This window comes from Pelobates fuscus, chromosome 2 (assembly GCF_036172605.1).
Source record: "Pelobates fuscus isolate aPelFus1 chromosome 2, aPelFus1.pri, whole genome shotgun sequence".
Lineage (NCBI taxonomy): Eukaryota > Metazoa > Chordata > Amphibia > Anura > Pelobatidae > Pelobates > Pelobates fuscus.
Window position 1 is genome coordinate 106,038,376 of NC_086318.1, and position 17,863 is coordinate 106,056,238.

Here is a 17,863-nt window from a genome sequence, read left to right on the forward strand (position 1 = left end):
TTTTATTATTTTTTTTTTCGTCCCCCCTCCCTGCTTGATACATGGCAGGGAGGGGGGCTCTCCTTCCCTGGTGGTCCAGTGGCATTGGTGGTTCAGTGGGGGAGGGGGGCTGGCAAAGCTCTTACTTACCTCTCCTGCAGCTCCTGTCAGCTCCCTTCTCCTCCGCGCCGGTCCGGTCAGCTCCCCTGTTAGCTCACACTAAGTCTCGCGAGAGCCGCACTATGACCCCGCGGCTCTCGCGAGACTTACACTGGGAGCTGACCGTGGTGCTGAACGGACCGGCGCGGAGGAGAAGGGAGCTGACAGGAGCTGCAGGAGAGGTAAGTAAACGCTCTGCAGCCCCCACAGCCCCCTGTCTGTATTATGGCAATGTAAGTTGCCATAATACAGACATTGACTCGAGTATAAGCCGAGTTGGGGTTTTTCAGCACAAAAAATGTGCTGAAAAACTCAGCTTATACTCGAGTATATACGGTATTTTTACTTGGTTGTATTTCATATGGTTCAGGTTGAAATATTATTATTATTATTATTGCCATTTATATAGCGCCAACAGATTCTGTAGCGCTTTACAATTTTATGAGAGGGGGGATTTAACTATAAATAGAACAATTACAAGAAAACTTACAGGAACAATAGGTTGAAGAGGACCCTGCTCAAACAAGCTTACAGTCTATAGGAGGTGGGGTATAAAACACATTAGGACAGGAAATTAATATGTTTTGGTGTTTATTGTTTTTCTTAAACAAAATAGTTTTGTTTTCTTGTATGTGTGTATACATGTAACTCTGAATACCAATTTAGATTGCATTATGCTCTCAATACTCTATTCAGAGTCAAATATAAGTAACATCTGTCACTATTTGCAACGTCATTATCATTTTTATTGTGCGCCATCTACTGTGCCACTTTGGGTATTGCACAGGGTTGTGCAGTAGCTCCTCATTCAGTTCCTCACTTATCTATGTTTCTCACAAATATCATATATTTCTGCTTGTCACAGTGTGACCATTAGGTTATGTAATGTCCATTTTTGTTAAGATTCTACAGAACAGAGCCACGTGAGTTAACATAATTATGAAACATGTAGAGTATATGCACAAACTCTTGTTAAACTATTTGAACTCAACTTTAGATGTAACACAACATTCTAACAAATAACTAAAATAAATAAACTGGACTTTTGCTCTTGCTTTTTTATCTTTAAACTGCAATTGTCACTTCCCGAAAAAGTTATTTTTTTTTCCCCCTACCCTTATCTCACAAAGTGCTAATCCAGTGTTTACTGGGGCGAATAACGCAGTACAGGTAAATAAAACATTTACACATTGCGGCAAATTCGCTGTCCTATAATGCCTACAGAATGCTCACGTGGTCATATAATAAGGAAGTGCAATATGTGTGCATGAGCGCTTGGCATTTTCTCTGTCACTACCATCTGTTCTTACTGCATACTGCACTGCAAAAGTTAAAAGAACACTATAGTGTTAGGATTACAAAAATGTATTCCAAACGCTATATTGTCCATGTACCTAGTTAGGTTATAAGATCCCTCTGAATTAATTAAGTAAAGTAATTTACTTACCTTACCTCCATCGCTGCCCCTGTCTCCATTCTGCTACTCCACCTCCTTGGCTGAGATAATGAATCTTGATGATCTCAGCCAATACAATGCTTCCTCAAAGGGGTGAATTGAAAGGCTAGTGTGCATGCAGTGTGCATGCACGGCAATACTTTGCACTGAGCCAATTAAATGGTCTCTATAAGCAGCATTTGATTGAGAACGGAGTCACATTTGCTTCCCACATGGGAAACGCCTCTATAACGGAGCTCCCTGTACCTATGACTTGGTACCTCCACCAAAAAATTACTCTTAGCTGGAACAGGGGACAAACCGCAGCACTTCTGCCCACAGTCGCCGTGGCTTGACTGGGGTCCTGGAACCGCTCCCTCCTGGAACCGAATGGGGAACTCGCTCTATCCACCCCAGGCACTGGATGACACTCAGTCCTGGGAGCTCTAGTCTTTACAAGAACTTTCCCTATTGAATCCTCCACACTGGAACTGTGATTAGTGATTAGCCTTTTCTTCCAGTAACCAGACAACACATAGTTCTGGGAGTACAAACTGGAATGGTTTAATCTGGCCAGATGGGCTGCTTTTATACAGTTTAGACACAGTCAAACACGCCCATAACACTCCCACACAAAACAAGATAATCCCTCCCCCTTGACCTGAGAGGAGACTAGTTACAAGCAAACATCTAAATACTCCTCCCCTGTGCCTGAGCGATAATTACCTGAGCACACAAACATACAATTGTTTATGTGGTCTCTGGTTTCCAAACAACATAGTCCCAAATCACATGAACAGAGCCTTTTTTCAGTGTATTTTGCATGGCCCATAATCCTGGGGCAGGAGCCTGGCAAGCAGGCTCCTCCAGGAGCTTGTAGCAAATTAAAGGGCCACTGCACCCAAACCACTTAAATGAGATGAAGTGGCCCGTGTGCCTTTAGTGGTCCTTTAACTAATTTTCATACTTTGCTGGGCTTTTTAGGCAAAGCATGTAAGTTAAAATAAACCATAAGTCAATTAGTTTTTTTAGCACAACCAATAGCTAACTTTTAGGTTTTACCAACATTTAAGAAGTGACAGCACCCCTTTCAATTATCCTATTTTAATAAAAATGTGCCGTAATTCTAAGTAAATATGGAACAGCTTAGTATAGGATACATATTTATAATATACAATAATTCACAGTGGGTTAGCCATGGCTTCCCAGCTTTAGAAAATAATGCTAGATATGAAACCGTGAACAGTGCATTTCAGATAGATGGTAATGCTGATTACTTTGACGTGCAGTGGAAGTAGTTTTGTTTTTTCAGTCTTTGACTGCACAACTCAAGCCAAGAAACCCTTCACTAGTGGGGGGCTGACATTGGATGCCTGTACAAATCATGCTATGATCAGGGCCGTCCTTAAGCGCCCTGTGCAAAAAATCTTCACAGCGCCCCTGCTGCCTTGCTATTTTTTTTCATAGACCCGGGTGCAGAATATTGAATAAATCCTCCCCCTGGGTACAGCTGTCACCTGACCATGTGTAAGCTGTGTCGGCCACATAGCGCTTCCTGTTTCATGGCGCCTTGTGCAATCGCACAGCTCGCACAACGCTAAGGCCAGCCCTCGCTATGATGGTGACAGCAGACATCCAATATGCAAAGAACTGATATTTAAATTTGGGTCCAAATTCAGGCCTGTTAGGGGCTTAAATAACAAAATCCAGACATTGTTGAAATGCACTATATCCGGATTTTAAAATCCAAATTGCCACGTCCGCAGCCAGATGTTTTTGCCTTATTTAATATGTGTCCATTCAGTCATTAGTGAATTGCCCTGTTTGAAATATTCTCTCACACAATTCTCATAACACACATTTATTCAGTAGAACATTTATTTTCATAGAGTTCAGACAAATCAGCACTCACGGGAGGTTTTTCACTAAAGTCTGTATTGTAAAAAAAAAAAAAAGACAAAATTCTGAATAACAAAATGTGGGTAAAATACCTGATTTAAAAAAATAAATAAAGCTCCAACTCCTGATATGTTCACAATCTGACTATTTTTGCCCCAAATTTGCGATCAAATTTCACATTTTAAGGAAAAACCTAAGCGGTGTTTTCAATTCAGGTATTTTAGTTTAAAATCTGAAATTCAATTAAAATTCACATATAACGCTGTCAAATAGTTAGCGTCTTTTGTTACCTGCTCACCCTCAGGCTTAGCCTCCTGGGTCTATAAACTGTAGTCATGTTGGCATAGTCAAAACTGGTCGTGGGAGAGTAGGCAATAAATTGTTCATCTTTGTGGGGCTTAGCAGGTGTTGGCTTGTGTTAGCTGTAAGCCAGTTGAGTATTAAAGAGACACTCCAGCTCCCTAAAGTACTTTTGCTTGCTGAAAATCTTTGTGTTAAGCGTATGTCCTCTTTTTCATTTTACAAACAGTGCAGATTTCAATAGAAATTTACATTTTTTTTATAAATTAACCTGGTTACACCCCTGGCTTTTCAAGCAGACAATCGGTCCTGTAACTTTCTGGTTTGGTGAGCTCAGTGGAACTAAACTCATGAGGCAGCAATTGTCCAGAGCACCTGCCATGTAATGACATATAAGTGAGCTGCATTTTGTAGTCTGTGATTGGACAGCCACATGAAGCCTGGGCAGGATTAGAAGGGGTGGGTTTGCAAGGCAGCAGAAGTGCAGGTTTTGCAACTTGTTTTTAGAAATACCCCCAATTAAAAAATGCAAACATAAATGCATGCGTCTTTTCATTTGGGGTATATCTACTAATTAGTGATTTAATTTATGTTGTATTTAAGCTCCATTACCAGAGAGAAGTCAGAGGGAGAAATACATATCACTTTTTCTATTATGTTCCTGTGGCTGTCACTGTACCAAGCCTTGCTCCTCTTCGTTTATCTTTCCTCTTTCTTTTCTTCTCATCACTACATGTAATCCTCATTAAAGCTTCTCCGACTACTTAGGACTATGTCTATACCATTCTCCCTTGTATACGATTACATATGTTAGGTCACAACCACAGATCTTTTTTTTTTTTTAAACTATACAATGTCGCTTTTCTAATAAAAAGAATAAACAAATGACCAGACTAGTCTCAAACCTTACCAACGCATTTTACCAATGATTCCTCCTTTCATTTTCTGCACCTTGTAGAGCGGTTCCCAAAATCTTGTTTGTTATTTTTTACATTAATTACACGATTGTTCCAAAGAAAATGGAGTATAGGGAAGTATTAAAGCAAAAAACATAATTTTTAAAGCAAACGGTCTTCTGTAGCCTGAGACAGATATTGAGCGATTTTAATACATTCCTTTTAAGAGGTTGTAATACCATATATGTGCAATACAAGTATGAAAATATTAGGAATAATGTTTTATTATAACCTTGAACATGTTCACATTTCTTCCGTTTGTATGTATTTCTCATTTGACTTTTTATATGTTTTCTAAAACTAAAGCTGGTTTAAAGTTCCCTACATAAAGCTCATCTGATATTGTTGCAGTAGCAAACTAACACGTGGTCATGATGTTGTTTCCTAAATATATTTGTCTCTATTTGTGGTTTCATTCCTTCCTGTCTTTGCAAAATAGTTAACAGCTGTCTTTTAAATTTCATAAAATGAACGCCTTTACAAGGGCTTCAAATCAGGGCTTGCTCTGTTTATGTGCTATAGAATATGTATAAAATAGATCACAATAGGTCAGAAAAAAAAAATGAATTGGAAAGTATAGGCAAAAAATATTCTCACAAAAACTGCCCTGGGAACCGCTGGGAGATTTCCATTGGGATCGAAGTGGTCACATAACATAAAATGACAGGATGACAGGGTCTTTCTGCAGGAAACATTGTGTGTGTATGTATGTGTGTGTATATATATATATATATATATATATATATATATATATATATATATATATGTGTGTGTGTAACACTCCTGGTTAAATTCTTAATGCCCGGTGCAGGTCTGGCAAAATCATGTAGATATAGTAGAAAGGACCGCACTCCAAGGCAGGGCCGGACTGGGGATACGAAGCAGCCCTGGAAAAAAATCTATGCCAGCCCCATAAGTCATTGTGCTATGTAGGGTGTGTATATATATATATATATATATATATATATATATATATATATATATATATGTATGTGTGTATATATATATGTGTGTGTGTGTATATATATATATATATATATATATATAGGCAATTGAAATAGTTGGCTGCACTCTCGGATTTCCTTAAAACTTAACTTTTATTGAAATATTTAAGAGAAGATCAACGTTTCATCCCCTCTTGTGGACTTTCATCAGGATCATGATGAAAGTCCACAAGAGGGACTGAAACGTTGATCTTCTCTTAAATATTTCAATAAAAGTTACGTTTTAAGGAAATCTGAGAGTGCAGCCAACTGTTTCAATTGCCTGGATATATATATATTGATACATTTCTTCTTCTAATTCAAAATATTAGTTCTTTCAGGGTAATTAAATTATACAGTAAAGCATACGCACATGCAGACACAGACAATCTTACTGATGCACACAAATAGGCTCATTGACAGACACTCTCAATGACACACACAGACAAGGTTACTGGCACACACACAAATTTAGTACAGACAAACTCTGATACACACACAAGCTTACTACAGACAAGCTCACTGTCACACACACACGCTCACTACAGACAAGTTCACTGATGCGCACACGCTCTCCCTACAGACAAGCCCATTGACACACACATGCTCCCTACAGAAGAGCTCACTAACACACAGATTCACTACAGACAAGCTCACTGACACACACAAACTCACTAGCAGGCACAGACACACAGAGGCTCCCACACTAGCAGATGCGCGCGCACACACACAAACACAGATGCTTGCTCGCTCACTCACTAGCAGATGCACACACACAAAGGCAGACAGTCACTGACACCGAGGCAAACATCCACACATACAGAGACAGGCAGGCAGTCACTGACAAGAGGCAAACATCCACACTTACAGAGACAGGCAGACAGTCACTGACACTGAGGCAAACATCCACACATACAGAGACAGGCAGACCGTCACACACATAGGCAGACCGTCACACACACAGGCAGACCGTCACACACACAGGCAGACAGTCACATGCACGCAGACAGTCACACGCACGCAGACAGTCACACACAGACAGTCACACACACACACACACACACACAGGCAGACAGAGTCACACACACAGGCAGACAGTCACACACACGCAGACAGTCACTCACACAGGCAGTCACACAGACAGTCACATGCAGACAGTCATACACACACACAGGCAGTCACACACACACACACGCAGGCAGTCACACACAAGCAGGCAGTCACACACAAGCAGGCAGTCACACACCCACACACGCAGGCAGTCACACACAAGCAGGCAGTCACACACAAGCAGACAGTCACACACACACGCAGGCAGTCACACACAGTCACACACTCACAGGCAGTCACACACACAGACAGTCACAGGCAGACAGTCACACACACAGGCAGTCACACACACACAGGCAGTCACATACAGACAGTCACACACACATACAGTCACAGACAGACAGTCACACACACACACACACACACAGTCACAGGCAGACAGTCACACATACAGACAGTCACACAGACAGACAGTCACACACACAGACAGTCACACACACACAGACAGTCACAGGCAGACAGTCACACACACAGGCAGTCACTCACACACAGGCAGTCACATACAGACACATACAGACACACTGACCTGCTTCTTACCTCCACATCCCTTGGAGCATCCCTTGGAGGCTGGTTGTTGGGGAAGCAGGGACTCCCTCCTGCTTCCCATGCTGCAGTCAGCCAGGCCCCGGCCGCACAGCAAGCCCCGCCCAGCTGCACGCTAAGCCCCGCCCCCACCGCACACTAGGCCCCGCCCCCTCCGTGATTTTTTTTCTTCTTTTTTTTTAAATGATCCCGGCCGGCCATGTGTGAGCTGTGCCGGCTGCCTGGCTCTCCCTGCTCCCATGGGACTCTGTGCGGCCGCACAGCTCACACATGGCCGGCCGGCCGGCATCACAGGAGCCTAATCACTGATAAGGGCTGTCAGCCCAGCCCCAGGTGCTGCGGCCCACCGGGAAATTTCCCGGTATCCCGGTGGGCCAGTCCGGCCCTGCTCCAAGGGCTTTGTGATGGTTTTCAAATAAAATTTTACTTTTATTTAATCCATATAAAAGTCAACGTTTCAGCCCCCACATGGAGCTTTCATCAGGACAAGAAATTTTCTGATGAAAGCTCCATGTGGGGGCTGAAACGTTGACTTTTATATGGATTAAATAAAAGTTACATTTTATTTGAAAACCATCACAAAGACCTTGGAGTGCGGTCCTTTCTACTATATCTATCTATCTATCTATCTATATATATATATATATATATATATATATATGTATATATATATAGTTTGATCTTGTACAAGGCATTGCAGGTTAATGAGTCAAATATTGTGTGAACTTCTAGAACGTAAAGAACAGTCAAAACAATATTTATGGAAATAGCTAATTAATAAAGTAAAACACACTGTGGAAAGCGGTGGCAGTTGGTTAACGCCAGCCGCCGTTAATGGAATTAAAAGTACAAAAGATGGCATAAAGCCCTAAAATCATGAGATAATGTAATTGTATCAAGAATAACAGAACCCAACATGTTCTCTTGCTTCTCTTCATATGTGAGAGGAAGTTTAGCCACACAGATGCATGTTACAGACCTTTTTTAGCTGTCAGTGGTGATCTAAACCTATGCTTTCTCGCTGCTCCTCCTAAGGCACTCTGTGGCCACCAGTCAGCTATGTATGGGACTAAAAGGGCTGCGACATATTGCAAATTAGCCAGTATGCAGGAAACTGTTTTGTATAATGAGTTACACTATTCCTGTACACTAAATTATGCTAAAATATGATATTATTCTAATTATCAACATAAAAGCTTGAGCTCTGATATTACATGACTTCTTTTATTGCCTAGTGATTATTTATTTTATTTTTCCAAGTGGCAGCAGGGGTTCCATACCTTGTATTCGCATAAACCAGGCAGCCACTAGAGGCGCTGTCTGCCTGGTTTATGCAAACTTATGCCTGTCTAAGTTTGACTCTGTGAAACGACGCTGGGCGTCCTAACGCTTTGCATGAGGACATCTATTATCAAGCAAAACCCTATGGGAAATTAAGTCCATCCTTTCCTATGGAAAAGGCCTAACGCATACACATTAGGTTTCCCCCATCAGCTGACAGCAGAGGAACAGCGCGACCCAGTGCTGAGGGACTACAGTGCTGGAATCATATAAGTGTAACCCTTTCATGGATGGGGGGGGGGGGGGTGTTTGGAAGGAGCAGATTAACACTAGTGTGTTAGAAATACATCTTTGTATTCCCAACACTAAAGTGTTCCTTTAAAATATACACTACATTTCCATATCCCTTTTAAATGTACACCTTTCAAACATCTCAAGATATTTCACTCTCTCATGCTGTTTAATCCTTACAACCTCCTCTATATAGTTAACCATCGGAACCACCTCTTCTCATTTAACCCTCTCAGCGTGTTGATTCTCTCAGACAAAACCAAAATTATGTTATTGTATATTTTTTGGTGGTGAGGAACGTTCATGCCTTGCTTGTAGCTTAGGCCATCAAATTTTGAGTCGTGAGTCATAGCATTTCTTCTTTATAAAGAAAATGAAATGCTGGTCTCACTGAATTAGGGTGTCTATACTAACCTAACCCAGTGTCTGATTTCATTAGTATAAAGGTAAAACAAAGAACCCCCAAAAACACTTGGAACACTGTAATTTCTATAGTGTATGCTAGAGGGAAAGATATATTTCTTAACTGATACTTAACAGAAAGCGGGGACAATGCTATAATAGTTGACCAACACAATGACCGTATAGGGTTAATGTGTCTTAGAAACCACTGAACCGTATACATCTATTTTTTGGCACAGCATATAGATTAATGGAAACGTTGTGTTTATTTTTCGTTTGTTTTTATCCAGATCCATTTAAAATAATGTTATCGTGAAAAAAACAAAAAACTAATTACTATTTTCTGAAGAATATACTCCCTAACCATATCATTACAGAATCTGCTTAATCTTAATCCTCAGATATGGTACTATATTAGTTGGTTAGAAACAGAGGACCACTCACTTCGTAGACTTGTAGATTCAAAATGATGAGAATTGTATCAGATAAATTGTGCTCAATATTAATAAAGTCCCCTCCAATGGCATAAAACCCACCAACATGCACATGTCATACTTGAGGAAAATACTATGTTGATTCCTTTATTGATTTACATATAAAAACTTAATTTGGTTTACAATTTAAACATTTACCACTGTCATAGTAATATGTACTATTATACAAGATTTTCTTTTATAAATATATTGTACATTCCAAAATTAAAAGTACATCTAATGAAAAATATACTAAGTAGAAACAACACACGTATATATTTATTTACAAAAAATATATATGTTTTCTGATATTTGGAAACATGCTACATAACGAACTAATAAAACATGACCCCCCAGATATTCCATCTGTAGAACCGTACGTACACATGGCACCTTAAAGTTTAAATTAATTTGCACAATATGACATTTTTAGTTTGCTACCTGTAACTAAATCTATAGGGTATGCCCTTTTTTAGTTTTTGTTAACTATTAGTTGTGCAACAATTTTACATATGACATTTAAAAGTAAATTGAAGTACCTTTTCATTATATCCTTTAGGATTTCCACATTCATTGTGTTTTCTTGGGCATTTGTCACCTATTTGTACAGATGAGCTCTACATAAAAAGTGCTACCCTGTAATCTGTATAATTTACATTTCCATTTTCAAGCAAAGAAAAGAAGTACATTAGGTAATCAAAGTACAGTAGTTACTTTTTTGGGTCCATCATATTAATTATTTTTTTTCGTGCAATATATTAATTTTACATGCTGCAGGAAAAGTATTTTTCTTGTAGTGTTCACCAACATGAAAAGATCATTATCTCCCAGGCAATAATTGCTACACTTTTTGGCTACGAAGTTTTCAACCAAATATCCCGTGAATTCAATCACTTGCTGTAAATGGAAAGTCTATTTGACATCACATGATCTGTCAATCCCAATGTGTTATATCTAACTTAATGGCTAAAACCTAGGGCAGAAACTTCAAAGGTAAGTAACTGACATTACCTATGAATGGATGTTATGATTGAATCCAAAGCAAATATCCATCTGTAAACTGCAGCCTTGGGAACCAATGTGTGACCTGATAAATACATGCATTTGTATGTGCCATCATTTTTTGTTGAACGTGTAATGTGCTTCATTGATTTTAATTGTGATCCTTTATCCAGGTACTGAATTGACAGGTTTTAGAATGCATGTTTACATAGCTGTCGCTGATTACTGAATGTCTCTCGGCATTGAAATGCATAAATCCATGACCGCCACTTATTTTTGTTTTACGGTGTACAAAAAAAAAAAAAAAACAACTACAATGAAAGGATAAACAAGGTCTGTGCTGCTCCACAGCTGTGTTGACTAAGTCACCTTCTGGATGTTTTCCTCTTATTAGACAAATATTTAATGGTTGAAAAATGTCTTAGTACTTCAAATCTACCAAGTCTTAACGTGAAGATTAACCGTCTCTGTTCAGTGTCTTTCTGACTTGTAAAGTGTTAATGGTGTGTGGAAAAGTGACATGTTGCAGTGAAAATTAGAATGACAAAATTTCAGCTAAAAGGGCCAAGCTGAAGAAATATATATTTTTTTTGCACAAATATGCATTTTCTACTTAACCCCTTCACTACCAAACATTTTTTTTATTAAAAAAAATATTAGCATAACATTTATTTGCAGAAAGGGATGTATAGCTAGCATACAAACAGATAACACAGCATCATTGTGTATAGATTTCTTTGTAGACAAACTGAACAATTAAAATTATGTAAATTTACACAATATGTATTTTTCACTTGTTCATCCTTTCTAAAATATTTGGGAAATGAAAAGCTTTAGACGGTATACAGCAGTGTCTTTTTATCTTATAATATTTCACACAGAGTCTGAAATGTTAGTATAAAAATTCAGTTTTCTCACATTCAGTAGGTGGGGAAAAAATAAATAAAATTGGTCAAATACCTGTAGACGTTAAACGTACTAAAAATGACAGCAAAATGTAAAATTAATTTCTGCATTTATGCATAATTCCAACATACAGTACAGTCAAATCAAATGTTTCTAAAATAAAGACGTTTAAAACTGTTTTAGCAATCTTTATCAATTTCTGGGATGCAAATGTAATGCTGACAGTGAAATGGTAAAGGTTATTCATTCCTCCCTGGCCTTAGGAATTATATGACCAACTGAAACTTCTTGAACTATTTGGAATTAGGGGTAAGCTTACATTTTCAGGCATTCTATCAGTGGCTAGTGGTTTCTAGTAAATAAATGAGTTCCTCTACAGGCTGGCAGTATTTCTAGAGTATAAATTTGAGTGAATGGGGCACTTTATGGACTAAATCTCATACTGCAAAATATTGGTAGTGAAGAGCCTGCTTTGGTGGATATTGGTGCCAGTATATTGTCAAACCATTCATTTGAGAATATCTTGACAGCTTATCTGGGGTTTGCTGGACACCAATCATCCCTCTTCTGGAGCCGTAATTTCTTGTAGGGCCAATTCACTGGCTGAGAGAGTCGGCTGAGTTCTGTCAGCCAATAAGTACCATCATATAATGCCAGGCTTTGGTCAATGTAGAGAGTTTCCAGCTAGAGACGAGGTTGCAGCAGGCACCAGGCAGACGCTAGGGATATTTGTAAAATGGTGTACAACCTATGTAGTGGTTAAGGTGCTTGGGATGTCTAAATGTTTCAGTTCAGTTTACAATTTCTTACATTTCATTGTCTAGTGAATAAACTCTTTACATTTCCAGATCTATTTCTTTGCTTTGAAGGTTATTAACTGAACTGAGAATTGCTAAGAAAAGGCAATCTAATTACACATTTAAAGGACCACTATAGGCACCCAGACCACTTCAGATTAATAAAGTGGTCTGGGTGCCAGGTCCATCTAGGATTAACCCTTTCTGCTGTAAATATAGCAGTTTCAGAGAAACTGCTATGTTTACAAATGGGTTAATCCAGCCTCTAGTGGCTGTCTCATTGACAGCCACTAGAGGCGTTTCATGCGCATTCAGCTGATGACGGGGAAAGGAGGAGGAGAGTCCCCAGCGCCAAGGGAGCCCGGCGCTGGAGAAAGGTAAGCCTTTAACCCCTTCCTCCCCCTAGAGCCCAGTGGGAGGGGCCCAGAGGGTGAGGGGGACCCAAGGATCCTATAGAGCCAGGAAAACGAGTATGTTTTCCTGGCCCTATAGTGGTCCTTAGATGCCAAAGTAGCAGTCCTGAAACATAGCAGATTTTTCTTTTATTGGGACAGATAGTTGAGAATTTTTACTGTTCTTCTATTTTGACCTACAATGACCGTTCCCTTATCAGTTCTGGACAGTTTACAGATTATTAGTGAATAACCCTGAAAGTTGTCTGGGGAATGAATAAAATTAATCATGTTATCAACCAATGTTCATGCATTGGGAGACACTTTCAATTACTTCCTTGATTTCTGCAGAATGTTCGCAATACTGTTGGTTACTTTGTAGCTTTTGTATAGATCTTAATTAATTTTCCCTTTAAACTAGGTTAGAAGTCTTCCCATGGAGGATAATTTATAGAACCTATCTGCATGTAGTAAGGGCTAGATAAATACACAGTTGTATGTAGTTCTGCTCGTAGCTTCAAGCAGAGGTAAAATTTTGCTACAACCCTTTGGGAGATAGTTATGTAATAGTGAAAATAATGAAAATGGAAAATTAATTTATTTACTATAAAACAAATTACAATGGGTTGAAATCTGAATTGCAACATTTAGTCAACAGTAACTGATTTAGAAAATTCTCCGATTCAGCAATACCGATTTCAATTCACTATAATTCACAAAAGGAAGAGTTGTTGGAAATTCAAACTGAATTTCAAATTTTAGGCCACAGTAGTGAAATTAAAAGCAATTCGAGCTTGAGAATTTTCTGGTAAGGCTATTTTGGCGCTAAATTTGAAAGATGATTTACTGACAGTTTTCTTATTACTGAAGAAGCCCTTTCAGTGTTTTGTAAATAAACCCCAAAGTGTTTTTCAAACATTTCTATCCTGCAACCAAAGCCGTGTTTATCAGGCCTAAGCACTGTGAATTGTTGGGAAATGGCCCAGGAAATGGAAGTTTTAGGCCAGATTAGTTGAATTGGAAACATAGTGAGGGTTCATTCACTAGATGCAGAAATGTAGTAAATTGAAAACTAAATTGCAAAATTTAGATATCAACACCTGATCTTGATACATTCTCAAAACGTTGCAATTCATTTCTCAGATTGCTACAATTAAATGTTGTAAAGTTAAATTTCACCAATATTTGGATGGCATTAGTTGGCTGAGCTTGCTATTTTGGGCTCTGGGTAGCTTTCTCTGGTTCTTGGTCAAACTGCTCAAAACGCTTTGATCAAGAATAGAGAGATGATGCCTGCAGTCTAAGAGCAACGTAACCACTACATTAATTTATTGCGTATGGTGCATAGAGTGACCCTTTAAAGCAGGAATAGGCTACTTCTACATGTCCAGATGTTGTGGATTATCTTTCCTGTGCTGGTCTTAAAGCATTGGAGATAGTTCCTACCCCTACTGTAAATTGCGTGGGAAATTGTTTATTAGTTCACTTCTGCTAAAATACTCCAATTCTTTTATACAATCACTGACAAAAATGCATAAAAAAAATCCATTATACAGTCATATTTTATGAATAGTTTGCATTTGCTTCAGAAGACCAAGTTTGCGACTAGAAGGAAGGCTGTGTCAGATTCTGTGCATATTAGAAAAATATATACATATGTCCATGTTAAACCAAGACACATCTGTATAATACGTTATGGGCAGTTTCACCTAAAAGGTCCAAAAGTGCTCAATATTGCAATAACAGCTTATAATATCCGAGTGGAAGAAATTCTTACTGTTCTTTCAGTCTCTTGGATGCTGTTGTTAATATGTAATTTTTCAAAGAGCCTTTTTCGAAATGGTTGGCACATAAAGAAATAAATGACAGGGTCCAGGCAGACATTAGATGCCGACATCAGCAATGTAATTTCTTTGATATAGAACAAGGTGTTGCGGACTTGACAGCTGTAATTAGAGCCAGTCTGACTTAAGGTGTATGGAATTCGACAAACATGATAGGGGACAAAGCACACAAAGAAAACAAACAGAATGCTGTATATGTTTCTCTTGGATGCTCTCCTTGCATCTGAATTTCTTCTCAATCTTTGATGGGATTTATAGATCTTTCTTGAAATAGAGAGATAAAACACAACGAGTAAACAGAACACAAACACAAATATAGCTATACAAATATAGTTTGATGCCTTGTGCCATTGTACACCAAGTGGACTTTTTAGCTGGGCACAGTTTGTTTTGCCAGTTCCAGAAGAAGGCTTGTTCGTTAGAATCATATTAGGAACTGTAATAATAGCCATTGTTATCCATATACCAGCTGAGATGAATTTGCTAAAGCTGACTGTCTGGAAAGAAGATGATTGCATTGGCATTACAATCTTGTAGTACCTATCAAAGCCGAGAATGGCCAAAAACAAAATACCGATGTACATGTTCAAATAAAAAACCACTTGAGAAAAACGGCAGACTACTATGTACAACATCTCATGACCTATTTTCGCGTCACTCAGTATCTTCACTGGGAATGTAATGGTCATTATGAGGTCAGCAACGACAATGTTCTTCAGGTAAACAATGAAGCTCCTGTCACTGGGGATGTAGCAAAAAATCCATAAATTCAACCCATTAAGACAAATGCCAACAAAGAAAATAATGGTGTATAGACTTGGCAGGACTCGTGTCAGTACCACTTGGTTAAGGATGCACTCTTCCTTTGTCATTTCTGTTGAGTTATTCATTTTACCGATTTTTTTTGGTTTCTTTCTGGAATACCTTTCTCACTTCTAATAAATGGCAGACTTTTTTGCAATCATATACTTACACTGAAGCTATGAAGTCTTGTGAATGAGTCTATAAAGGAGTTTATTTAAGATGAAGGTTTAAAACTTTTTTTCAAGATGAGATTTGTGTCTTGCCCAGTACCAAATCAATGCTTATCCTTCTGATTGTATTGTGGCAATGATCCATTTCTCATTAAAAGAGCTTCACAAAAAAATATCTTTAAAATAGAGGTGTATTCCACTGACTTAATTTTCAAGGTTTGTTAATATTGGGTTGCTAGCACTAGAAACGTGTCCACAGCCCACAGGTTGATCGCAGATGAATCTGGATGTTTCCTTTCAAACATCTATTCTTTCATCCGTCTACAATAAATAGTTGGCGTTGAGCTTTTTTTTTTTTTCATTCAGTGTAATAGTTTCCAGCACAACTGCAGGGATAAAGGAATGCAGAAATACATCAAAGTTGAAAAGAGAAAACATATATTATAAATAAAAAGGAAACATTTAATCAATGTTAGGGATAGTAATAGTTACTTACTAGAATTTTTATTTATTCATCTGTATAGATTTGTTACATTTTCCACATGTATATTTGAAACGTGGCATCAAAGATCACTTTACAACATAGTTGTATTCTAGTGGCCTAACAGTTAGCAAATTGCATTATCAGATTTCTAGTACTGCAAACAGATTTTTATTACTATGATTATTATTCTATCCTATATAATGGGATAACTGCTATATCTGCTAATAGATGAGAATCAGTTAGTACATTTAGTTGGTTAATTCTCCTGCATACTAAATCCAAGCATGCATTTTTAAAATATTTTTTTGATGGCATATTTTATATCCTAGGGATTGCTAGTTCCACGGAAAATTTATGTTTCTGGAATAGGACTATTTTATAGTTCTTTTTTTTTTTTATTCTTTATTTTTGGTGTGCATAAAGGTTTACAACATTGCTTGTACAGCCACAACAGCTCTCACAAGCGCAAGTTTCAAATAAAAAGGAACAAGTACGTGGTTTGCAAGGAAACTGCACATATTTTTTGTTATGAGCTTATTTAACATCGTGTCATCAACAAGTTGAACAAAATAAAAATAATAATAGATGGTTACATGCTTGAATAGTGGTGTGTTATCAGGTTTATGTCATGGGAGAGAGTGCTTAATAAAACATGCTAAGTACAAGCTGGGTAACTACATCCGTCCTAGTAAATTACTTTGTCGATTAATAACGCTATCATACGATTATTAGTTATGTTGAGTTTCCTCACTTTAGTGTCTAGACAATTGTATTACCATGGTTCTGCTGAACTATTATTTTATAGTTCTTAATCATAATTCTGTCCGGTTTGCATGGACTTCACTACGGAAGGCTGTGTTTGTACATTTGCACACTACAATCCAGGTCATATTTTATATGCTCACTCGTTAATTTAATCTTAGGAAAGCCAGGATCCTGAGAATTGGAATTAGAGGGTAGAATTCCAAGAAAGTGTTTAATTATTGGTAATGCAGATGCACTCAAGTATCCTTCAGCAAAATTGTGCATGATATTTTTGTTATGTTGGATTAAGAGTGTCTTTTTCAACTGCCACAAGCTATGTCTTTGAGTTATCGTAGTCATGATATCTGTTGAGTACCTTTTTAAATGTGTGATAGTGTCTAGGTTTTTCTTTAAATGTTGTTCTTATCTAATACAACAGGGATAATTAACTTTTATCATATCTATAAGAGCTATCTGTATTGACCACTCTGTAGTAAAGACTATCTGAGACTAGTAGTTCTTTGGTTTTCTGATGGAAGGACATATTTATACGAGCTACGAATGTGCCTGTGTTGGTTATTATGTATATGATTAATTTTAAAATATAAAATTATAATGGCATAGTCGTATGTTATGATAAAAGTACATTGTCCTTCAGTCTGTGTGTGTACATGTTGACTATATCTTTAGTTTGCCTTCAGTTAATTAATTTAAATCATAATTTGTGGGCTAACTACAGGGCAATATATGTAACAATGAATTTAAGGTTATAGATCTTTGAGTGTAAGTCTGAAGTGGAACCTTTTCCCTTTGGCCTAGGGTGTAATGTGGAGCAGATGAAAACCATACTTTGAGGGAAAGCAGGGTTATGTGTGAAATTAGTCATGGGGGAATGCAGCTCCCTTAAAT

The 17,863-nt window shown here is 38.1% G+C and overlaps 2 protein-coding genes across 2 annotated transcripts in view; one reads left to right on the plus strand and one right to left on the minus strand.

The window, feature by feature from the left end:
* MED12L (mediator complex subunit 12L) overlaps positions 1–17,863 on the plus strand; it is a 442,361-nt gene that overhangs the window by 154,035 nt on the left and 270,463 nt on the right. The gene's annotated exons all lie outside the window — the stretch shown is intronic.
* Positions 14,521–17,863, minus strand: part of P2RY14 (purinergic receptor P2Y14) — a 47,518-nt gene continuing 44,175 nt past the window's right edge. Inside the window, exon 4 of the mRNA XM_063442536.1 lies at positions 14,521–16,112. Within this exon, the coding sequence (XP_063298606.1) occupies positions 14,656–15,642 (987 nt within the window). The 5' untranslated portion in view covers positions 15,643–16,112 and the 3' untranslated portion in view covers positions 14,521–14,655. The remainder of the gene's footprint in view (positions 16,113–17,863) is intronic.